Source organism: Diplotaxodon limnothrissa, linkage group LG15 (genome assembly GCF_057381915.1).
Source record: "Diplotaxodon limnothrissa isolate DT_005_m linkage group LG15, D_limnothrissa_male_GT1.1, whole genome shotgun sequence".
Taxonomy (NCBI): Eukaryota; Metazoa; Chordata; class Actinopteri; order Cichliformes; family Cichlidae; genus Diplotaxodon; species Diplotaxodon limnothrissa.
Genome location: NC_140610.1, coordinates 19,429,605 through 19,455,542, shown reverse-complemented (window position 1 = coordinate 19,455,542; position 25,938 = coordinate 19,429,605). Strand labels below are relative to the sequence as shown.

At 38.2% G+C, this 25,938-nt stretch overlaps 1 protein-coding gene across 1 annotated transcript in view; it reads left to right on the top strand.

Moving 5' to 3' along the window:
- scara5 (scavenger receptor class A, member 5 (putative)) overlaps positions 1-16,917 on the top strand; it is a 109,263-nt gene extending 92,346 nt beyond the window's left edge. Inside the window, exon 12 of the mRNA XM_085372056.1 lies at positions 15,837-16,917. Coding sequence (XP_085228182.1) covers positions 15,837-15,970 — 134 coding nt within the window. The 3' untranslated portion in view covers positions 15,971-16,917. The remainder of the gene's footprint in view (positions 1-15,836) is intronic.
- The last annotated feature ends 9,021 nt before the right edge of the window (positions 16,918-25,938 follow it).

The window sequence follows — 25,938 nt, the reverse complement described above, 5'->3', positions numbered from 1 at the left end:
AAATATATTTTTTATTTGATATAATTAATAACATTATAGTTTGTTTCTTTTCTAGTGAAAAAAAATAATTAGTTTGATTTACTGCAACGCTTTTCCAAAAAAGTTTTATTTGATGTAACGGTTTTCCACAAACTATTTAATCTGATGTCATGGAAGCAATAGATTTGAATGGGTGCGAAACAAATAACAAGATTGATTGTTGCAATGCTTTTCCAAAAAAGTTTTATTTCAGGTAATGGTTTTCAACAAACTATTTAATCTGATGTAATGAACAAAACAATAAACATGAACAAGAAAAGTTCTAAAAACTAACAGAGAAAAACATTTAAAAGTAAAAAATAAGAAAAATAAAAAACATGTTAAGAAAAATAAATGGTAAAAGAGGGAGAGAAGAAAAAACGATTACTAGGGGAGCCAAAGGGAGTATTTGTCATATAGTACTTTATCAATTGTGGTCCGGGTAACTTCTGTAACGCTTGACTCAATTTCTAACAGTGCGGTCTCTATATCACTGGCCTCTCGGAGTTCAAAGAGATATGCTTGGGCCACACCTCTGACTTGAGCCGCTGGTGGTGAAAAACCCTCTAACCGCAAAATTTGTAATAATGTGTTGGTGAAATGTCCATTCCATAATCTTCTGCTGAGTTCATCATAGTACTTGAAAAAGTAATATTTTTCCAGTGGGAAAAGACATGAATGTCGTCTTTGTGAGGGATGTGACACCTCACATCCTTGACAGACATCTTGTCTGTGTTTCTGGAGCAAGGAGTTAACGAGGTACTTTACAGTCAATTTTATAAGTTCAAAAACAGCAGTAGGGAGTAGAGTCGCGGCCTCATCGTTGTCCGCGGGCGAAGGCTCGTTGTCTTCAGACTCTCGGAAAAGAGCCCGGCACACAGGGTCGCCCAAGGCCCACAGCGATGCACCGGAGATTGCGGTGCTTGAGGGGCTCTGCTCCGGTGATTGCCACCCAAAAGCCGCTAGTTGTGGATGGCTGGGCGAGTTCCATCCTTGCGGTGATGAGGGCGGGGGTGGAGGCATAGCGGCCGGAGACGCTGAGGCCTGATGCGGGCTCTCGATCAACGGACTGGATGGCGGAGTAGCCAGATCGATTGGCGGAGTGGGTGGCGGTGTAGCCAGGTCGATTGGCGGAGTGGGTGGCGGTGTAGCGAGATCCATTGGCGGGCTGGGTGGTGGTGTAGAAGCAGCTGATGGTCGGAGGGATGATGGAGATAGAGAGCTGAGGGGTCCAAAGCTGTGGTTAGTCATGGTTGTTTTAAGTAGTGGATGAGAGAGCGATTGCGGTTTTTAAGGGTTAGGGTTAGGAGAAGGCGGGGTAAGGGGGGACCGGAAGTGGGGGTGGGGGTATGTTGACCGTGGCGGGTTATTTCCAACCATCACCAGCTCAGTTGTACTTTTACTCATTTTGAACAGGTTTAATATTGTCGCATTGTTCTCGGCCATCATGTTGAGCCAGTGCTGAGTCGGAATCCGAAGCAATGTGCTGAAAACCCCGGACTGGGAGTTTGTAAGGTCGATCACAAAATCATCTGTGCAAGCTTGCTCGCATGTTTGTCGACTAACTCTACATACCCATCTGCAAAATGGAGTGCTCTTGGTCTCCCACTGGGTGTATGTGACGGTTTTGGTCACCGTGTTTTCATTCCGGAGTCGTTTGTGTTCTTGGGTGAATGGAGGGAACGAGTATTCCTCTTTGAAAACCCGATGCGTCTGTGTTTGCTGGTCTCTGGTTCGCGGTTGCTGAGAGCTGGTTTCCCGCACGCTTCTCTCTATTTCAGGGGTGGTAATGAGTGTAATAACCGCCCAGTCAGAGCTAGTAAAAGCGATTCGCGGTGTTAGCAGACCAAAACTTTCACCGGCTTTGAGCTGATAGAAAAAGATTTCACTCTGTGGTAGGCTGAAGGCATAACCCCAAAACCTGCCATTGTTGAGGCTGAATCTTTGCTCCAAACGGTTGGCCGCTGCTGTTGGCTGCACTCTGCAGAGATGTAGTCTTCTGAGTTCAGACGCCGTGGCGGAAGCTCTGTAGCAGTTTACAGGAGTTTGAGAAAGCACCGTTAGGTTGGTAGGTCTCACGGCCATGCTTCTTTGTGAAAAAAGAGAAAACTTGCTTGTTTTTTCTGAGAGAGAAAAAAACAGTTAAATTTAAGCTGAAATGTTAGATTATTTATCCTGAATGCCAGTAAGTGAATTAACCTATGGCTGAGAAGGTAAATCGAGCCTGGAGCGGATTGGCTAACCGGGGTGCGAAGGGAGCGGTGCAAGGGTTATGTGATTGGCAGCGGGGCGCAGTGAGGCGGAGTTGGTCTAAGGGGGGAATTTTCAAACGAGGTAAGCAGCGCATTCGGGAGCAGAGCGGGGAGCGAACAAGCAGGAAAAAATTGTGCTCTGCAAGAAGTTGTGGATCGGAGATTAAGAGCGAGGTAGAACTTAGAGTGTGCGTTGAATTTTAGAGCTTGCTAGTAAGAGGGAAGTTTTTGAAGGAAAAAAGAATAAGGATTTTCCCTGTTATCGAATATAAGGTTTTTGGGAATAGAGGGGTAGCTAACAAGTTATTCTAGGGGTTTTGGAGAAATCGCGGAGAAATTTTTAAAAGGAGTTTTGGCTTTGTTTGGCTGAGCATGAAGGGAGCCGCGGGGCGCTGAATTTGAGAAAAAAGACTAAGGATTTTTTCAGGATTTTCCCTGTTATCGAATATAAGGTTTTGGGAATAGAGGGGTAGCTAACAAGTTATTGTAGGGTTTTGGAGAAATCGCGGAGGGTTTTTTAAGGAGTTTTCCCTGCTTATGTTTCTAAGGAGGGTTAGGGTTAGGGGATCGCGAGTTTTTTCTGAGTATGAGTTTTATTCTAAATCTACAAATGCATATAAATCGAAATAAAGTTTTCCCCAAGGCATGCAGCATGTGTTTGTGGCCATACTGAACGTTACAAAAGCACAAGTTTAACTAAACAATTTTAATATGGTTTAATACATTTTTAAACACATGAGCACGGAGCCCGAGAGAGCACGGTCCGGAGACACGGGCGCGCCCCCGCGCGCCCAGACACACAGCCTCGGGCGCGCGCGCGCGCACACACACACACACACACTGACCCGCCACCAGATGGCGTTTTTTGAGCATAAAAAAATAAAAATAAAAATTTAATTGCTTAAAGAAATAAAAGAATGCTATTTTTTGATATATAAGAAACTTTCTAAATAATCAATTATATTTTTATGAATATCATATTTTTATGAATATCATATTTTTATGAATATCATATTTTTATTACTTAATTACTTCCTACTTCCGGAGCTCATGAATAATTTAATTACTTCCGGAGCTCCGGAAGTAATTACTTCCGGAGCTCATGAATAATTAATGACCTGTCAGTTTGACGAGAGGGGTATAATATCACTCTCTCCAGTTGACTAAGTGAATAAACCTTTCACTTGTTGAGTCTGATGTAATAGCAATGTAATCGTCTTTTCTGAGTTTTTAAGCTCATTCTTTATAGGTCAGCGCTCATGATCTGCAATGAGGAACATGGCAATCATTGTTTTTATCTACAATACATATCCATGGTGAAACTTAATGATGGAAGTCGCTCTGATTTTTACTAACTCTGCTTTTTGGATTTGAGTGGCACAACTGTACCCTAAAATGCTGCAGGGATTAATATTAAACTTTTATGGTGAAAGTCGTGCTAGCCAGATGTCGTCAAGAAAGACTCTCATGGGTCATATCCATCTGTTTCTTTCCCCATTTTATTTCATTCAGCAGTCAGCCTGACATCATTCAGAGCCTCTGTCCAGGCTGAGTTGTTACCAATAAGTCTGGAAAATTGAGGGAAATCATGCTTTTGTTCCAGGGGACAACCTCAAGAAAACAGCACAGGCTAACATCATGGCTGGATTCAATTTTAAACTATCTGGAATTCACATACATTTTCAGATGACTCACTAACCTTTCTGATTCCGTTTTAGCCTTTGTCTTACTCATAGCATCTGTGAAAGGACAGAACAAAATAAAATGACTTGATGAGAAAGCCACTCATTTGCCTCCTGACTACCAAAATGACGTACAGTATGTGAGTGTTTGCAGAAACGACAGGTGAGTTTTTCCAGAGCTACACAAAATCAGGCACAACTGTAAAAAATACATTCAATTAGCAGTCCAAAGACAAGTCAGGTTACCTTTCATGCTTCATCCCTGCTCCAATAAACAGACCAGTAGTTTTCAGTTACAATTTTCCATCTTTGATTTTAAATAAATTTGAACTGGAGACTTTCTGTGTAATCTCTAAATACCCTGCTTAAACTCTGTACACCCTTTTAACCTCCCAGCTTTCTGTTTTAACGTTTGTCCAAACTAAAAATAACCAAACTTTTTCCAAACTTTTATATTAATTTCGGACATTACAAACCCTGAATTTCTTTAGGAAATACAAAACTGCCCTGAGCCCGCTGTTTTTCAGTCTGCTCACACATGACTGTACCGCCAGACTCAGCACTAACCACATTGTGAAGTTCGCAGACGACACAACTGTGGTTGGTGTCATCACTGACAACGATGAGTCCACTTATAGATTGGACGTGGAGCAGCTTGAAGTTTGGTGTAGATCCCATAATTTCACTATCAATGTGGACAAAACAAAAGAGATGGTGGTCGATTTCAGGAAGTCTGGCAGAGATCACCACACAGACCTCACCACAGATGGATCTGCTGTGGAAAGGCTCAGCAGTGTTAAGTTCCTGGGTGTACACCTAGCTGATGACCTGTCCTTCTCCATTAATACCACAGCAGTTATCAAAAAAGCACAAAAGCGAAACTTGAAACACTATTTTTCAAACTTGTAAAACAAACTATGGACATTTCTCAACTCCTAAAATCCTTAGCTCATTCAGTACGTGCCCTAAACATATTCAAAGAAACATCATATTGATTGCTAATAATAACACACAGGAGTGTTTCTGCTTAGAAAACAGTAATAAAGTTTATATTAAAGTTTATATTATGTATGATGGCTCAGAGAAACCTGAACTCCAGCCAGGAAACTGGGGTTTGTGTCATCATAATTGCAGTAAAAATAAACCCGTCCACAGCAGTGTGAAAAAGTCTTGAGCAACTCCTCATTTCATTATGTTTTGTTTATAAGGAGGCAGACTACTTTTTCAGGCTATCTGGAGGTCTTTTAAAGTTTTTCTTTGGGCACTGGCTGCTTTTTCACTTATTTTTACTTCAATCCTTGTACCGGGCCATTTTCAGAAAAAGAAAGGTTTTTTTTTGTTTTGTTATCCACTGACCTTTGAGTCATTCAAAAAAAATAGGCATCTAACTCAAGGGATGAACCAGTGTTTTTTCTACACGTAACGGATACCTTTGAAAAGAACCAGTTTAATATTTTGTCTTTAGGCACTTATTACCAGCCTTATAAAAAAAGAAACATATAAATTTGTTCCAATTTCTTTCTTTCAATCAATGAAAAATACCAAAGATAACGCAGTTTGGTAGAGATATCAACACCAACATCATGAATCCCCTTTTAGCCAAAAAGCCAAAAAGATGCAAACCGCTGATGAGCAAGTCATGTTCTTCAGAAACAGGAGAAAATCCAGCAAAGGCCTGACACATGAACTGAAAGATGTATCTGCACCTTCAGTTGATCCATCTACTGTTCACTGAAGCCTCATCAGAAATGGTCTTCATGAAAGGGTTGCTGTCATGAAGCCACTCTTTAGGAAGGGAAACAGGGAGAAAAGGTTGTGAAGAAGTCTTATGGTACAACAGAGAGTGCCTACACTAGGGCTGTTCGATATAACGATATATATCGGACGACGATATAAACGCGTCTATCGTTTCATTTTACGCTATCTTTTGTTTCATGATGTCGCAAAATAAACTGTTTACGGCAATATTTTTTCATCGTTTAATTTCTTAAAGTTCTCTCTTTCTCTTATATTTAATATAACCACACTACGAACAGACAAGTGACTGCTTTTATGCGTTGTCGTTAGCAACAACGACGGTAAAACCATCGCGTGGCTCCACCGTCCGCTTGTTTATTTTCCACATAAACCTTTCACAATAAAGCTCGAGATCCTGTTGAGACTTTTCAAAATAAACTGAATCACGTGAAAGAGTATGCAGAGTGTTTGTGGATGAGAAGTAAAAAAAAGCGCCATTAGGTGCTAACAAATAAACCTTAGACTCAAACGTTAGAACAGGCTTTTCCCCGGGGCACGCCGTGTAATAAATACTTACAAAGAAAAGGACTGCCGTTACAACTTATGTCTAAAAATGTATCGTTTCATGCATCAGTTGAAATACTTGACTCCAGGTACAAGACGCCCGGCTGGAAACACTTCACGCAAGTCGACCTGCCCGAGATTCATAGACTTTACAGAAAATGTTACATTTTTGTGATTTACATCGTTGCCGAGACGATAGATGTCTTATATCGGGATATGAATATCGGGATATACTTTGGTCATATCGCACAGCCCTAGCCTACACCCATCTGTAATATATTTTGGGGGCTCTGTCATGGTGTAAGGCTTCATCACAGCCAGTGGTGTCAATATTGATGGAATTATGAGTGCAGAAAAGTATTCTCAGATCCGGATCCACCATGCAATACCAACTGGGAAGCTTGAAAAGTGGACTGGAAGTGGATTAATTTTTCAGCATGACAGTCACCCTCAACACAATGCAGAAAGAGCACGCCTGGATTTAAATAAATAAAAGACAAAATGGAGCACTACTTGACAGAGAATTAAACAAAATGCAGCCAACATCTATAGAAGCTTTGAATGTCCTTCAAGAAGCCTGAAGAACTATTCCTGAGGACTACTTAAAGAAATTAGACAGTGAAATAAGAGAGTTCAGGCTGTGTTGAAGAATAAAGGTGGCCATATTAAGTTTCAACTCTAAAACATGTTTAAACATAAACAATGTACCTTTGCTATTTACATAGCAAAATATAAAGAAATGAGAAGTGTGTAAAATGTTTGCAGAGTACTGTAGTAGATTATAAAAAGATTATAAAACTTTAAAAGAAAAAGATTTTAAAAAGATTAAGGGTGTTGACTTCAACTTTAACCAAAAGTAAGTCACCAGTTTTTACTTGCACTTCTTCATACAGCTGCATTATGCATTATGCAAACTTATGAAAACAGTTTGCACAAATGACCTATCAGGTCACGTTCTAGATATGTGAGAGGTGGGGTGCAGGGTTGTAAATAAGTACTGGCTTATATCTGGCTCCAGCTTTAACAAGTGGAGCCAGAGTACAGTACTCTGTACTCTGTCAGGTACACTAATGGGGAAATTAACCTGGCCTGTTTTTGATTAATTCAGATGAAACCCATGCAAGTAAAAGAGAGAAACTCCTAAATCTATGCAGAAGTGCTCTGATCCAGATTCAAACCTAGAAGCCACTGACTGTGATGCAACAGGGCTACATCACATATGAATCATAAGCTAAATAATTATTATGGTGTGATGAAAAACATCTGTACAAAAAAACACTGAACTTTCTATTAAACTCTGAAAACAGAATTGAAGGGGGCATAATTGTTTCATTTAAAGCCTTTTTTAATACTTATTTTTAATTTTGAATTAGCTACAAGAAAAAGTGTTTTGTTTTGTTTTTATTCATAGTTAATCTTTATTAATCTTAGACTGGTCCTGTGTACAGTCGCTAAGTTTGAGTCTGAAATGAGATGTTTTAGCTCTTCTCTTTTTAAGTTAACTTTCTTCTGGAAGAATACCCTTTGAAAACAGGAGTCCTGAACAGCAACTAAAAATAATATGTCAAAAAATGGCCATATTTTGAGTGTCTGCTCTTATTGACATCAGTGGCTTCACACTTGTTTACACATTTGCCTAGCAAGCAAAGATTCACAATTTGTTTCTGACAATTCAGTTTGTAAAAAGTCTGATAAATTAGACATCCAGAGCTACCTGCTGTGGTCATCTTTAGCTTTGCTTGTAGCTTTGCTCTTACTGACATCATGAAACATTTAGAGATGAAAAATAAATATGAAAACATTTAGAGCACTCTGAAGCCTGAGCTTTTGGGTCACAGAGATTACTTGTACATGTGCTGACCTTATTATAAAGGTCATAAGGTGCTATATTATTAAACTTTGGCCATATTTAATATCCACCACTGTGCGTATACATATATGGCAGAAAAATAACATATATTATTGTTATATAGGCTGTGTGGCTAGCAGAATTGGACCCAAAAACAGGACTTGGAAAAACGGGGAAATAAACTAAGATGGTGGTTTAATTAAACACCAGGGAACACAGCTAAATGGAATCAGAGTAACAAGAAGAGGGGACGCAAAATTAAACATAGCACACAACAGACAAGGCACTATCAAAATAAAACAGGAAGTAGCAAACACTGAGACCGGGACTAAGACATGTGGTCTAATTTACTAAAAAGTGCTTGTTGAATAGAAACATCAGAAGTCTCTGTCTGAAACACAGCTATTATCAGTAATTTGGACAAACTACATTCCACAGAAATAAAATTTGGTTTGATTCATTTCTGCAGACAGCAGTGCTGTTTTTTGCCTGATTACACAAAACGTCTACTTTTCCGTCTTCTAAATCCCTCTCTTGGGTGTTTCCCTCAACTCTCACGCAGTGGTTTGGTGATTCAACTCTTGTTTGTGTGAAGTGTCACAAATTTGGCGTAAACGGACAAAACATGGGCGCGCACACAGTGCTGCAAATGTGTGTTGAGATCCAGAGTAAACGGCTTAAAGGCTCATGTCCGTTAAAGTAAACCCTCAGAAGGCTCAACCGCAGAACAGCTGGAGTATCATGTACAACCACAATGGACCAACTACCTCTGAAGCCTCATGTGTTCTTTCCCCTCTACATACCTTATTTCCATCTTGTGCAGGCCGCATGGAGACACATGTGGTTATGGGGTCCTCCTGCTTTCAGGATGTCAATGCTGCAGCAGTTTATCTTTAGAGCAAGAATGTAGGAGGCATGCAGATTGAATCAGATAGATGTTTGCCCTTATTATCCATTATTATTCAGTAATGAGCCTTTAAATTAAACATTTGACATAAAAGAAATCTTTATCATCCTGTGTGGATGTGCACATTAACCTCCTAAGACCTGAACTCTTCCACGGCATGGATTTTTAATTTCTCTTTGATATTTGGGCATATTGGGGCCCGATGAATGTAAAAACAAAGAATTACCAGATTATTTTTTTACCTTATTTTTGTTTTTAAGAAAAATAAGAGGCACATATGAGGATATTCGTTTAAAATTTTGATAGAACAGTGGCAGTATAATGTCCTCGTAAGTGGATATCAGGCCCTTGTAGAGCAAAATTGAGTATTTTGGTCTAAATAACCCAAAATGTGATGTCCACATATGTGGACGCCAGGTCCTAGGAGTTTAAGGTGCAAAGTGTGAGTCGTGGAAGCCTGGCACACATAATACACTCATTTCCAAACAAATACATTTTACAGGCATTTCATTTTTAATTTTTGTGATTTATTTAAAAATTGTCAATGAAGATAGAAGATAGTGGGTTGAAATATCATATTTTATAAATGTGCAACACCAGTTAACCTTTGAGTCTAAGACGCAAGGCGGAAATCTTTCTCCTTGTGTTTTTTTGCCTGAATACAGTCACATTAGAGCACCACTGAAAAATTATGTTGAAGTTGAAATATTATAACTCAGTGATTAACTTTGATTTTAACTCTCTGTTTGGATCACCAGGTTCATCTCAGTTCACTTCATTGCAAAAGTTACAACATTGAGATGTTTTTATATATAATTAGTGCTGAGAGATGAGCCATACTAATCAGCAATTCTTTGATTAAAAAAATTAATAGTTTTTTGTACCCTGTATGTAAACTGACTGGCGCAGTGTGTAACAACATTCAGCACAAGCATTTGGATGTTAATCTGGCTGTTGGTGCCAGCAGTGCTATCATTATCCACACTGATCTGGCCCTGTGTGTTTGTTATCCACAGTTCAAAGAGCTACAAGATTTGAAATACGATTTAATTACTGAAGAATGTGATTAACTCTTCCAAATGGCTCTTACATATACACATAATATTTGTATAAACAATGTTTAGCCTTTTCCATTGAACTGTAAACAGTTTTGAATTTTATTGCTCATACATTAGTCAATTTTTTTCCCTCCTGTCTTATCCTCTGTTTATTGAACTAGTCATCAAGAACATAGCTTCAAGTGAATATTTAAATCTTTCAGAACTGGATAGAAACCAGTTCCCACAACCAGTCAGGGAACTGATTATATATAATACATCTTTCAGGCATAAAACATATACAGTTGTGATTAGACGTTTGAATACACTTATTATTGCCATAAATTTCATGGTAATTTGGGGGTTTTAATGATTTCTTTGACCTGTTCTGATGATTGACCACAACTGGCAGTTTCTCTTTTGCCAACATAAAAAGAATTTGTTTGACAGCACTCAATGGATTGATCAATACCCAGAACAACGGGAAGGTCTAGGGGACAAAGTGAAGATCTAAGAAGGAGAATTGTAGATGTACACAAGCTGGGAGGGTCTCTCGGAGCTATTTCTAAACAACTCCAAGACAATCAGTTCAAACAACTGTACAGCAGCAGAAATACAAGTTATTCAAATGAGTCACCACTTTTCCAAGAAGACTTCAACTCTTCTTTGTTAGGATGTTCAAAAACAACCCAGGACGCACCAAGGCAATGTCAAGCCGGGCATGACCTTAGAACTGCTGCATCACTGTCCACAGTGAAACAAGTTTGGACTGAGAGGGTGTCATTCAAGAAACAAGCCCCTGCTCTAAAATCAACACCTTTAAGCTTAACTGAAATTTGCAGCCGCCCACTTTGAGAAGCCAAATGCCTTCTGGAGAAAGATTTTATGGCCAGAAAAGAAAAAGATCGATGTCACTGCTGGAGCAGCAGTCGTGTGCTGTTGTGAAGGAAGACCCAAGTTGCAGACAATGGTGGTGATGCGAGTGAGTTTATTTACAGTGAGTGACAATAAACAGAAGTGAGGACAAAACTAAGTCAAACTGGGGAAAACTAGGGAACAAACCTGAAATCATACAAACACGGGAAAACGGCACAGAGAGACACTGAGATACACAGACGAAGCGACGATCAGCACAGGTATACACACACTATAAATACACATGGAAGGGAATGAGGAATGGCCAAAACAGGAGGAAGACACAGCTGATCCTAATTGACATCACGAGACACAGATTTTCAAAGTAAAACAGGAAAATTACACAGACCGCGAACAGAGGAAACGCACGGGCAGGAATGACCCAACACTAAACAGGGGGGAGCGCAAAACCTAACTAGGAAAAGCTTAACAGAAAACAACCAGAACACAAGCTAATATTTATTAATACAAAAACCCTGAGTCACAGACTCAGGACCATGACAATCGAGGTGTTTGGCTAAATTGACAGGAAGTATGTTTGGATAAGTAAAGGTGAAGCTTTCAAATGTAAGAGCAATGTACCAGCTGTCAAGCATGGTGGTGGTAGCATCATGCTCTGGGGCTGTTTACAGTGATACTGGTACATTGCCGAAAGTAGATAAAATAATTTAAAAAAGGGGATTACCTGCAAATTCTTCAAATTCACCTCAAATCAGCAGCTAAATGGTTGAAACTTGGACACAACTGGGTGTTCCAACAGGACATTGATTCCAGTCATACATGAAAACCAGGCTAACATTAAGTTTCTGGAATGGCCATCCCAAAACCCCAACCTCATGTTGAAGATGTGTGTGCTAGGCTTAAAACTCTGGTCATGCCATAAAACCAACCAATTTAAATTAACTCTACTAATCCTGTTAGGAAGAGTCGTCAACTTGTGGCTTGTTGATGGCTAACAAAAGCATCTGGTCGAGGTGCAGCTAGCAAAATCACATTTAACCAAATATTAGTGGGAGTCTATGTGTATATTTGAGCTTGTATGTATATATTTGACCCTGTGCAAACATCAAAATGAACCTATGTGAATTACAGAAAATCCAAAATAAACTGAAACTTACGCACTCTGTTCTTTTTAAAGCCATATAAGATACTGTTTTTGTTTCCATCCTGAAAAAAGCAATTGTTCAAAGAAATCAATAAAAATATTAAAAGTTAAAAAAGAAGTGCTGTGACCCCTATGACCATGATAAACACAACGGTATGCCCAGATCTCAGTGTCATTTCCATTAGCCTGATATTCCATTGATCCTGTAGTTTATCTTTCTCCTGAAGTCTGGATGTGTTTCTGTGAAAGCCTCCTGCTTCTCAGCACGACTTTAATCAGGCAGCAAAACATAAAAAATGTCAGAGGAAGAGGAAACTGGCAAACGCTTTCTCTGCATGGACCTGTTTCATTTATGCACGGTCCATCTGATAAATCTGTGTCCATGCATCGAAAGTGTTCCAGATGAAAAGTGGGAAACAGGCAGTTTGACAGTGTTGTGAAAACATCGGGTTTGCTGACTGAACTGTTATTTTCATTGATCATATTGAAGGTCATGTAAAACAATATAAAAGCAGAATGTGGTATTATGACAGCGCTTATAAATTCAATTTAAAAGCATAATTTAACAAATACACTGGTCCATAATGGAACACTTAAACCTCATGCTGTCATGTTAGTCCTACTGGCATGAAGATTTTTTAAAAGAAATCACGTACAGCATATAAAACGAATGCTTCAAAGGCTGTAATGTTTTAAAATGAATGAGCCCCTTTTGTTTTTGATCCTTAGTTTGCTCACTTTGAATATCCTATTCAGCTAAATCATCCTGAGACTTGGCATTATTATTTCAGTATATTTAGCATTATAGATAATTAATGTAGAGTGCAGCTCCCATACTGGTTTGAAGACTGTGACCCACATTTTCCTTTGAGTTGTAACTGAGAGATGACTTTATCACTTAAAATATAGGGCAGGAATCGTACATACATTGGGGTAACAGCAGATATCATCCTAACATCATAGTCCTATAAAATCTTCTTGATCTTAACAAGCCTTGAACTACTTGGCAGGTATGAAAAGTGGGATTATTAATGACCAAGTTATATATATATATATGTTTTGAGCTTTTGTGATAGTTTTAATCATAAACAATAAATTTGTCGTGTAACTTCTCCAAAAACCTTTCACAGTTTTGGCCAGGTTAAACGTAAAGTTGCGTGGTCTAATTTATGAAATTATAGCCTTTGAGTTTATTGTAATTTTTCACTTTTAATCACTGCATTGTGATGTTTTCTGTGAAGACTCACAGATGTCCCGGAGTACATGCAGTTTAGCAGCCAAACAATCTAAACAGACAGGCAAACCATGGACCAATATGCTGCTTTCAGGGACATTTGGACAGTGTTTACAGCCCAGTTACCCAAATACTGGCTCCATTGTCATGATCTGTGTGGGGATGAACAGCTGGTAGATTTCAGATGCAGGGGCAGTTTGGGGCAACACATCTCCTTTTCTAAACAAGCAAATGTGGCATAAACACCTTTTTGCATGATGAACATCATAAATCCATTTGATCATTATAGAATATCTATCACAGATAAAGGAACCAATGGAGCCATTAAGAAAAAGAGCTTCAAAAACATAAAATGACTTTCAGGGTTTAATATGCTGTTCAGTTAAACTGCCCAGAGACTTGTCATTATTATTTCAGTATATTGAACATTATAGATTATTAATGCAGCTCCCATATTGGTGTGACAGGACTGACCCATATTTCTAATTATGTTATGACTTAGTGATGATGTTATCACATTCACTACAGGGCAGCAGTTTACAGTCAGCTTCATATAGTTTTCACACTTTGATTAGTCCATAAGGTCAGAAATAAATTAAGGTAATCACAGTTTTATTATCCTGTTCCCTTAATTTATTCATGCATATTTTAAAATTTAATCTCCAGCTGTCTTTGTCTTGTCACTGTCTTGACCTATTTTCCTGCTGTAAGAAAAAAAGGGAAAGTTGGAAGTGTGAAGGTTGCCTTAAACTTGTTTATTTATTTAACTTTGGCGTTGTGAGCGAGCCGTCCTGAACTTAATTATGTTTCTGTTTTATATGAATTCTGTGCTTGTTTCAGTGCACAGATGCAAAGTAGAGGTGCACATATTTATAACAGAAAATAATTTGAAGATTTATGCCTCTTGTTTTTGGTTCTTATGGTTAAATTGCATTGCATTAACAGTGATGATGAGTGAACCATTCAGATGCCTTAAACCTTTTGCCAAATCTTCTCTCAGAAACCTTGGGATGACTTTTGGTTCAATTCTGACCTTGGATGCTCACATTAAATCTCTGGTTCACTCTTGCTTTTATCAAATAGGACTTATTGCAAAGTCCAGGTCCACTGTGTCAATATCTGAATTGTAGATTGCTATTCATGTCTTTAGTTCATCACCTTTGGATTTTTAATTTTTTTTATAAATGTGCTTAAATCTCTTTCAACTTTTTAAAACATTTTATCTGTATGTTTTTAGCATTTTAGTTTTTAAATTTAGCTTGAAAGATGCCCTATAAGTAAAAATTTTAGTTACTTTTAAGTTTAATGCATAATCTGCATCATAGTGCAATCAAATGTTCACTAACCCACACTTGAAGCCGAGAACCTCCAATCATCTACAATTGTTGCAAAACTAAAGCATTTGGGACTTCCTGAAAGCTCCAGCAATTCCAGTTTTGCAAACAGGAACCAAAGATTATAATGTAAAACAATACTGCCAAATGGTCTGCTTACCAGCTGGAAATGTCTATTCTATTACCGGATACAAACGATCTCATCCACAGTTCTGCGAGGAAGCAGTGTCAGTACTTTGTGTTTCACAAGACACGAATACAAACTTCTTTGGATAGGATGATTTGAGTGATTCTTTGGAGATGAGAAGAATTTGATTAATCCCACTTGTCTCTGAAACTTTTGACTTTCTTGACTTTCTAGAATTTGAAGCACAAACAGATACACAAAGCTGATTTGCAGCACTCACAAACTTCAGCTGGTGATTTAAACTCAGAAGCACAATTTGTTCAGAATTTGTTTCTACTCTTTGGCTCCACTTCTAACATGTGCACATAGACAACAGGGAAAGTGGTGCATAAAAGAAACAATCGGAGGTGCTCTGTTGGTATTTGAGTCCAGATGTTATTTTTCCTTCTTCCAAATATATGATTACGTTCAATCATAAAACCCATTAAATTCCAGGACGTTTCATGTTTTGACCATTTTTTATCTTAAGTTTCTTCAAATCTATCATTTTAATTCTTCTTACAGCAGTATGAGGAAAACAGAACGGCTTTATAAAAGCAGGTCAGGAAAAAAAGACAACAGGAGAGAAGAAAACCACAGAGACACTAGGGTCTGTGTAGTTCAGAAATTATTAATCAAGCATAGCATTAGTTCAGGCAGTTCATGAAGTTAAGCTCAGCTGCAGTCCCAGGAGATCAGCTCATCTCAGTGCCAGCCTACATTAGGTGATGGTTTGGCTCATAAAATTCTACATATCCATTTGTGAAGTCTTATTTAGAGCACCGTATTTGAGTTGCTTTACATTGCCCATAGTTGCTTTGCTTTGCAAATCGCCTCTGCCACAGTTCCTCCTTTTCATGTAGCGACTGCATTAATTCATTTAATCTCTGATGTCACTGATGTTCTATTCCATGCTGGGGGTTTTGTTTCTGCTCTGCCCTTCAATTTCACCTCAGATAAAAACATCAGTCTCCTTTCTGGATAATTTTTGAAAACATGTCTTTTTTTGTAATGCTTCCTCTTCTTTTCTGTGCAGGTACTGGTCTGATCTGGATGGATGATGTTGCATGCGCAGGGACAGAAGACAGTATTCACCAGTGTAAGTTTTCTGGTTGGGGCAAAACCAACTGTGGCCACGTCGAGGACGCTGGTGTGACCTGCACCGTCTGAACTTTCAGGATCCCAACACTGCTGCAGCTGCCAAGTATCACCCAAACGCTGCCTTAAACTTCAAGTGCTGAAAGCCCTGCCGTGTGCAGCAAGAGTGTCATATTAGTAGTATGCTGCCTACTTACCTATAAAAAAAAGTGCCAACTCACCTGATGCATGAACTTAACCTGCAGCTTGGTTAGAAGTTCATGACTAAACATATCTATATGAGCCACGGGATTGAATCACAGTGCAGCTTTTGCCAACATAAAAGTTATGTTTTCATTAACTCTACAGTATGAGCTGAAGGATGATCACATGACAGGATGCTTCATGAGGCTGAACTAAAGGGCAAAGGTCAGCATTAACAGGAATGGAGGCTCACCACGGACCAGGTTTGCTGCTTTGACACCCACGAGAGGATTGCCGGATCTGACAACTTCATCTACATTTCCACTTACTAAAGCGCTGAAAAGGCATGCAATGGAACTGACAGGACAGTCTCTGGAGAACTGGTTTTCATATGCAGGCAGCTGCTCTTCACAGTATTATTTAGCAATGGCTTTTGCTCAGTATACCACAGTGTTGCCTTATTACACGTTACAGCAATGCCCAAGTAGGTAACTGTTTGGTGGTTTGCAAACCAGGCGATGCCACATAATCAAACTAATTGAACTTTTTCGTTATTTTTTTTTTGTCTTTTATTTGAATGCAAACTAAAGTACTGTTTATATTCACCATTTCTCAACAAAGCATGCTTTTCTTTCAGATCTGTTTATACTATTCCATTTGTAAAACAGCTGCAAAACGAAATTTTGAATTATTCTAAATGAAGTTTTGTTTACAGCATCCTGTAGATACCCCTCTTTCTGCACTTAGGGTCCAGTAAACGGTCAGAAGTGCTCGTCACATAGTCAAAAAGTCTCTCCACTTTCACGCTTTTCCAGTGTATAGTTATTGAGGTGGAGTTTAAGGCTTAAACTTTTTTATATTTCTGTCACTTTTTATAGTCCTTAGTGATTAAAGCTCTATCAGGTACTAATAGTGATTTTTTTTTTTTTAAAGCTTGAGCAATCTATCAAATCTGCATTCTGGCAAAGATTTTTAGCTGATTCTTTGAGCTTAAGTATTCTTTTTAGCATCAGCATCATTTCCAGTTGCATGGTGGTAGCTATTTTTATCCAAAAAGCCCAACAAATGTTAAACCTAACAACAAAGAGTAAAACATAAATCAAATAAAACATTTCACAGCTACAAAGTCCTAAAATATTTCCTTCAGGAGTTTGTGAATACCAAAAAAAAACAATCAACACACAATTTGGATGCTGGACGTTTACTCATCAGCTGAATGTTGCTCAGTAGTCGTTTATGTAGCAAACAAATACACAATTTTGAAAGCCAATAATATACAAGCAGGGTCTGTTTTTGAAATGCACAAAGTGCCAAAAAATGTGTTTGTTTCTTTCATGTGTGCATCCTTTAAACTGCAAATCACCAACCTGTGCTTACCGTGGGCTTCTATATTTATGCAAAAATTATAATAATGTCATTAAATAACAAGTTCTGGAAAGAGTTAACAGTCACCCCTGTTGACAGATGAAGTGATGATGAAGAAGAACAGATGAGTATAAACAGATGGATGCATGGAGGCCTGCCCTGTATGATTTATAACTGTGGGTCTCTCAGTGTTTACTGCCAAAAAAATTGGCTTGTTTCAGCAATAACATGCATACACACAATCTCACTCACATCAAAACATCAGACCAACTACAATGGACCTTTCTCCCACATTTTACCTCACTCTCAGTGGAATTTCAGCTTCACGGCTGCTTTCAAATCCAAAAACTTTGTACCTCCCAGGTTTCCTCGTCATTGCTTCGGAGCCAGCAGAAGACATGGAGCGGCAAGCTGGAAAAGAATACACGCAGAAACCTGAACACACCCATGTTTTATATTTGAAGTTTGGAAAGTTTTTTTATCCACCTTAAAAATCTGGCAATCTCACAAACCTCAAAAGACTGAAGTTAAATTCTCTCCAGCCTTAAAATCTGTGAGCTGTCTTAGATTTGTCCCACTTACTTTTTATGAAAATCAATCTGCAAACTTGGTGTCTGGATCCAAGAGAGCAGAGGAAAAAATATTTTGGAGATGAACTTGACTTTGTTCTGCTGCGGCCAAAAATGGTTTTCTCTGCCCCATGTCTAAGTGCCTTGGTGTTTGTCGAGGTTTTTGCTTTAAACCGCAATCCTGCCACAGCAAAACAGAAATGACGAACAAAAAGAGGGAGTCTAGGGAAAGAGAAAATGAGGTGATAAACCAGATTCAGCAAACTGATGTAAGTGAGAATGGTTGATGTGTTTTTCTTGTATTTTCTGCAAGTATTGACAGGGTGACTCAGGACTCGTGCATAATCAGGTTATATCAGTGTCCTTTGGCTAGCTGATCACATTAAATCATCACATGTGACATCTGCATTACATTACATACCTCCATCGTGTCTAGTGAAAGGCAATGAAAACTCTGGGCTGCTGGGCTTTTCTTTCATAATCACTTTAATATATGCAACAACATCTGTATTGTTGCTCATTCTATTTAATGATATAAAACATATTAGAGGTCAAATAGTTTGTCAGCTAATCAGTACATTAACAAAAACTCTTCACATTATCTTCTTAAACTTGTGTGACAGGATTTTGTATTTTTTTAATATTTTATAGAAGAAACAACAAAATAATCATTAGATAAATCACTAATGCCAATAAATGTTTCAACAATACAGTGTTCAGACCAAAGTTTTGCCACAAATACAGTTACAACCAATAACTGACATCTTCTTTTGTTGTTGTTGTTTTTCTACATTAAAGCAAAGGTAAATCTTTCAGCTGCAGGTGTGTACAAGCAGCAGTAAGTTTGTACCGCACACAGGCTTTTACTGCCAAGCATGATGGGTTTTTTTTTTTTATTTTACCTGTTCTTAAAATATTTGAAATATTGTATTTGCATCACTTTGCATCTTTGACTTTCTATTTACTCTGCATAAAATCAAAATTTGCATAAGTTTAATCTGGAAAGTAGACCATTAGATTGTATATAAAAGTGAGCATTGTGGCCAGTGGCATTACTGTTTTGGTCTTTTTGAAACTAGCCATGAAAAGCATGGGAGGATCTGTCTGAGAAACTCAATGCTGAAGAAAGAAGCCAGCCAACCAAAGGCAGGCCCTGCTTTACTATTTTATTCTCAATGAAACTACAATTTAGAAATTAAAGATTGTGCTATATTTAAAAAATACCTGGTAAAAAGTGTTCACTGAGGTTAAAGATCTGCAAATAGGCTTGTAGGCTTATATTTCCACCCGCTGCTGGCCATTAAAAAGAATGCAGGTTTAAGACTTTCACTTTTTCAGGCTATGTCACTGAATCCAGTTTTTGATTGCAGCCCTAAGCCACACCCACACAAACACTGCCTGCATCGATATCATATAATGGAGTTTGTTTTTTTTTATTGTAGAAATCTCCATAAATAGTTGTGCGTTAAAGAGTAAACCCCTGGCTGGATTTTACAGCAGATTATTTCATTCTCATTCAAATTCTTCTTAGACAGGCAGAAGGATATGTGGAAATTCTTTTTGGAGCACAGAAAGCGATAAAGCAAAATGTGACTGTGTGGCGGCCAGGCCTCTGAGTTTCTCTCATTTATCTTCTAGAGGCGTCAGATTCAGCACTTTGGCTGCAGAGTTATTACTTCCTTTGTAAAACAACAGCCAGAAATAACACCCTCGACTCCTTCCATATTTTTTCTATCTGTTTGTTTGTTATCTCCTTTTAAAAAAACGATACGTTAAGTTAACCATAAAAACAAGCAAAAGCAGGTTGAATTTTTTTTTTGTAAATCATTTTGTACTGGCATTAGTTTTTTAGAAAATAAAGGGCGGTTTGTAGCATACTACAGTATTTATACATGTTTTGTTATTTGTAATTTTAATATGTTTCTTTAATTAAAGTTACAGTATATCATAACATCCAAGTGGCAGTTTCTTCAGCTTTTGTTTCCAGCTCAAATTTTGTGCCATTTCATTTCCAACTTAACAAACAGGAAGTAAAGGGACAAAAAATTGCGATTTTTTTTTTTAAACTGGGTGAATGTAAGACTGAATTGGGAAAAAAAGCATGTTGATTTGTTCAGATCATATTCTCTGTATTTTTCATCAGACTTAATTTCTTTGGACATTTCTAAATAAAAAGAGCTGCAGATTGGTGACAAAATAAATACAAAAAAACACTGAACCCCATATAGTGAAAGGATCTGATTGTTCTATTATGCATTAGGGGCCATTGTGCTGCTTTTTCTTTGGTTCAAAAAGCTTGAAAATCACAAATGTAGGTATGTTGTGAGAGGAAGGTAGGATGCCCAGACATGCCAGAGAAAACTTGGATGAGTGGCAAAGGTGAAAGGACACCCACGCTTTCTTTGTACCCGAAAAACTGAACATACTGGTGAACAACAGCATCATATACTTTAGTTCAAGGGAATCAAACCGTGGGTGTTTATATAAGTCCTACAAATGATGAGAGTATTTGAGAGCACTTTTTAAAAACAGGTTGAGGCCTTCCAAAAACAGCAACTGCAGAGAAAAGCTTAAATTTACCTCAGATGAATCTAATCTGCTGGTGAATACATTGCAGGCTAATCATATACTATTACCTTATGGGTACAATTTATCAGGCAGAAAATGTAAACCAGTGTCTTCTACTGTGGGCTTTCTTTTCTTGGTTCTGTTTATTTTGACTCAGTTCAAGGTAACTGGCTGAGCTGCAGTGTGTTAGACATCAGCAGAGCAAAACTGTTGTGCTGTGATTAACTGGCTAGTTAGCGACTCCTCTGATCTCAGATAATAGTTTGAGTACAAAAACACCCTCATGTCATTACTCAGAAATACCCTTGGAAGTGACCACATACTGCAACCATCTTGTAATGTTTTCTCATTTTCATTCAATTACATTTAACAGCAAAAAAAAACTGTCCTTGTGGATTGTAATGTCTTGGCTGTGTTCTGTGTATCTTTTATAACACTGTGCTGCTCGTAACAGATAGAAGAGCTTAGGAATTAAAAAAAGGATTTCACCTGAAAACTCACAGAGCTTTTTACTTTGTGTACTGTTTATATGTGCCACTAAAATGCTGCATATGTACTGCTGAAATAATAAAATGTAGATTTGTTTAAACAGGTGAACTTCATTATTTCTGCAGATTTGTGGAGGGGAATTGGAAGCAGGAAATCTCTGCACGTCAGCAGGTGAAAAGAAAAGAGAGGGAGGAAGTTAAGATGGACGTGTGTGTGTGTGTGTGTGTGTGTGTGTGTGTGTGTGTGTGTGTGTGTGTGTGTGTGTGTGTGTGTGTGTGTGTGTGTCACAGAAATCAGACAGCTGAGGCATGTGGAGGTGTACAGCACATGGGTGTTTTCACTGACAGCTTCTAGCAGTAATCACGTGTATGAAAAATCACCCCGTGGCCGGCAGTCGGAATAAAGGCTGTGAAGTCGTGTAAACATGGTTTCAGTTATCTTGCAGGAAAGTAAGACTTTAACTTTTTATTTGATACATCAAAGCATGAAGGTATGCAAGAGGGACTACTTTGACACACATGTAGACTATTGTACTGATGTTTCAAGTAGATTTTTTGTCTCTAACCACACGATCAGATGTTTTCTGATAGTGAGTGAGGGTTTTATTTTTTCCAGAGAGAGCAAATGTTTTTAATATATTGATCATTTTGAGCCATTTTAGTTCACAATGGAGAGATTTGATGAAACTAAAATAATAATTTTAGTCAATTTTAGTCCATAGAATAGGCTGGAAAATCATGGGAATGCCTTTGCCTGTTCACATCTCTGTCTGGTGTAATATCACACCCCGATTGTGCCAATGAGTGTAATCAAAGGATGAAAACTAAGATTTTGTACCCAAAAAACTATTGAGTATGGATGCAGTCATTTTGTAAATGATTTTGGGAAAAAAAAAAAAACTTTAAAAATACAAGATAAATTATTGGCTCTCTTATTATTTTTAGTTTTTACATACAGAATAATTACCTAGTTCAATTACAGAGCCAATGCGCAACACCACCCACTTCAAAGTGCTTTATATAATCAGCTAGGCCATACAATGCCAGAGAGAGAAGTCCAAAAATCACTCCTGTTCAATAGGAAGAAACATTCAGCAGAACCAAGCTCTTAGGTTAAAGAAAAAACATAAAAGAAGAAGAAGGATCAACAAAACACAGACCACAGGACAGAGAGGGCATTGTAACTGACGTGCAGCGGTGGCACACGTGGAGAGTGGAGCAGAAATGCTGTGCCTATCATGGAAAGGCCTCCAACAGTCTGATGTAAGATGCACAACTAAGTGATGCTTCAAAAAGGAAGACTTTAAGGCTAACTTTAAAAATACAGGGGTTGTCTGTCTCCTATATCCAAAGTGTAAGGAACCTGAGACTTAAAGGCTCTGCCTCTCATTCTACTTTTAGAGGCTCTAGGAACGACAAGCAAGCCTGCAGTCTTTGATCAAAGTGCTCTACTGGGATAATATGGCACAGTGAGATCTGTAAGTTATCATGGCACCTGATAATTCAAAACTTTGTATCTCAGGAGAAAGATTTTAACATTAGAACCACCTGTGTAATACTGTGAGGCTGAACTACCATAGATGGACACGAGACTTTGACAGTGAATTCTTTCAGGAGGTTGGAGCGTTCATGGATTGTTGTAAGCAGTTTGTGCCGTTAACACAAGGGACACTTCCTGGTCACAGTAACAATCCATGCCAGAACCATAGACTGTATATAAAACATGAATGTAGCTTTGGAGTTTGGAAAGTGAAGCCAATAATTCAGCTTTCATTATTCCTGATGGCCATGAGGAGGGGACTCGTTTGGTTTCGAAAATAATTCTTCTTCTATGGAAGTCTGGAAAACAAAGACTTTGATCCACAACCTCAGGAAACACTTTCCTGATGAATTTGTGGCCAGAGTCACTAGTTTCAAGTCTTGTTTAATACAATGTGACTTTCATTGTATAAATTATGTTCTCCTTTGTGTAACTGACAGCTTGCAAGCCTTTCAGTGTGTGCCTCAATTTAACAGTGAAATCCTCACTCACTTGTCACATGCCAGATTCAACATGTCAAGACTGTGACGGCAAAACTGCACAGCAATCTATGGCATAATGTTGCTTTCTAAAGATATGACCAGTGTTTTGTTTTGGGGTTTTTTATATATATATATATATATATATTTTTTCTCATTGTTTTTTCTCAATTACAATACATGAGATTATTTTCTTGTTCATCCCATAAGAGCACTCAGTTTCATAACAAGAAACCGAGGGTTCTTCATGTCTGGTTCAGACATGAAATTAACCAAAACATTGGTCCAACTCATGCATTTGCCACAACAAAGAAGGCAGATGTTGTAAATTCTCCTCAGCATCAACTCCACATGCCATCCTCCCTATTCTTCATCTCATTACTTGGCATATATAATCTCTGGTTATACTGTGGCTTGTTTGGGCAGGAGACAGAGTGAACTATAAAGTGTTTTATACAAGCTGAGGAGTGGAGTTAAACTGGAAGGCAGTCTCTGCATGTTTGCAGTATGGAAACAATTCTTTCATGAGTTGCAATTCTGTTTGATTCCAGATGAAAAAAGCCACAGGGAGAGAAAGACGCATATGACTCTTGACTCATAAATCCTGGATGATGCTGCACTTGAAGTGCCATCCTAACCCATCCAAAAACACTACATTTAGCAAAAATATATTCTGTGAATTTCTTTTTCTAAGCAATAATGATTCTGAACAAGCAGGATAGAAATTCTTCTAGTTATATTCAAGGATCCACATACTTTTTTATGATCTTGTGCATGAAAGTCCTGAATCCTTTCAGACTTCATCTAATCACATGGCAGCCACTTGATGCATTTTAGACATTTGGTCAAGACGACCTGCTGAGGTTCAAATTTAGCATTGGAGTTGGGAAGAAAAGTGAGTTAAGTAACTTTAAACTTTGCATAGTTGTTGGTGTAAGACAGGCTGGTCTGAGTATTTCAGAAACTGTTGATCTGCTAGGATTTTCTCACACAACCATCTCTGGGGATTAAAAAGAGGAACATTTGCAGTGAGCAGCAGTCCTTTGAGTAAAAATACCTTGTTGACGTCAGAGGTCAGAGGAGAATGGCGAGACTGCTTCAAGATAATAGGAAGGTAGCAATAACTCAAATAACCACACATATCAACCAAGGTGTGTAGAAAGGCATCTCTGAATGAATAACACATTGAATCCTGAAGCAGATGGTCTACAACAGCAGAAGACTACATTCGGTCCCACTCCTGTCAACTAAGACAGCACAGGCTCACCAAAAATGGAAATTAGAAGACTGGAAAAACAATGTGAGCAAGATTCAGAAGGTAGGGTCAGAATTTTGCATAAAAAACACGAAAGTGTGTCTCCGTCATGCCTTCTTCAGACAGTTTTGTTATACTATTGGATGTAAATTACTTTAGGTGAATGGAATGTTTCTAAAGGACCCCTAAAGGACTCCCTAAGGACCCCAAAGCGCTTTACATATCCAGTCATCCACCCATTCACACACACATTCACACACATTCACACAATATTTTTTTTTAAATCACAACTTATTATCATCCTGCTTTAAGTCTAATCTCTGTACTCAAATAATTACACTAAGTCATGCAACTGTTTTGTGTATGTTTTTGACCGTGAAGCACGTTTTCTTTCTGGCTGCTTCTCTGTGGTATGACCAGAAACTAACTCATCCTTATTCTAGAAAGTGAACCACAACATGTGGCAACAGAGCCCATGAACATGAGCTCATTCCTCTTAAGGAGAATTAGCAAATGAAAAAAACAGAGATAGAAAGAGAGAAAGTCCCAGTGTTCCTCTCCACATCCATTTGTCTTTGGACTACATTCCTGCTCCTCTTCCTCATAATGAAATGGTTATCCCTGCAAACAATGGGAAGACTGAGCTGCAGGAGCATCTGCAGCATATGAAGTGGGAGATGAAACAAAAATTGGCTCACAAGGTCGAGGTCAACTTCAGCATCACCACTGAGGGCATTTTTTGAGCCAAGGTGTTGGAGAGAAAACAGGCACAAACTGAAAATGGCCCTAGTCTCTTCCTAACATGCTTTTATGTCCCACATACTTCGTGATCACCAGGCCTCAGTATGTTTTTGGGTAATACTGAGACAAACAGCTGCTTACGTGCTGAAATGTGGATGTATTATTTGAGTAAAGCATTAAAAATGAATCAGAAACACAATACATTTTGACCAATAGGCTAACAATTTAAGTAAACTCATCAGTATTTAAAATACAGCTGGAAAGGTGAACTGTTCCTACTTTAAGAGCAAGTGGAGACTTTCATAAATCAAGAGGATGAAAGGATCTGAGGGGAAACTAAAACCCTTCATTTTCATTAATTAAAGCAAAAGAAAATATTTTGATGGAGTTAGTAAATATGAAGGCAAATATGTTGCAAAATGTATTTACCATCATAGTTAAATACAAAAAGAAAGAATGTGCAGAAAAAATCTGAACTCTAAACTCACACCTATGATATGAATTTAAAAATCATATTGCACCTTCTTTTTGAGTTATTGTAACAAAAAAAGGAAAAAAAAGAAAGTCTTTTCTGTGGAAACCTCAATTTTCCCTTATTCCTTGTAATGTTGTCAGTCTCCATATGAGTCACGTTGACCACGTGCTGTGTGCTTCATGCTTTGCTCTGGAATGTCAGGTTTCAAATTGCATGTACCTGACTATTGCCTTGCCATGCCAGAGATCTAAGATTGTGTGTAAATATAAAATAAAATGACTATTATTTATTTGCAATGAAATAACATAAAACACACACCAAAGTACACACAGGACTTTTTATTAGTAGTTACAATTTAAAAAAAAATAATACTATGG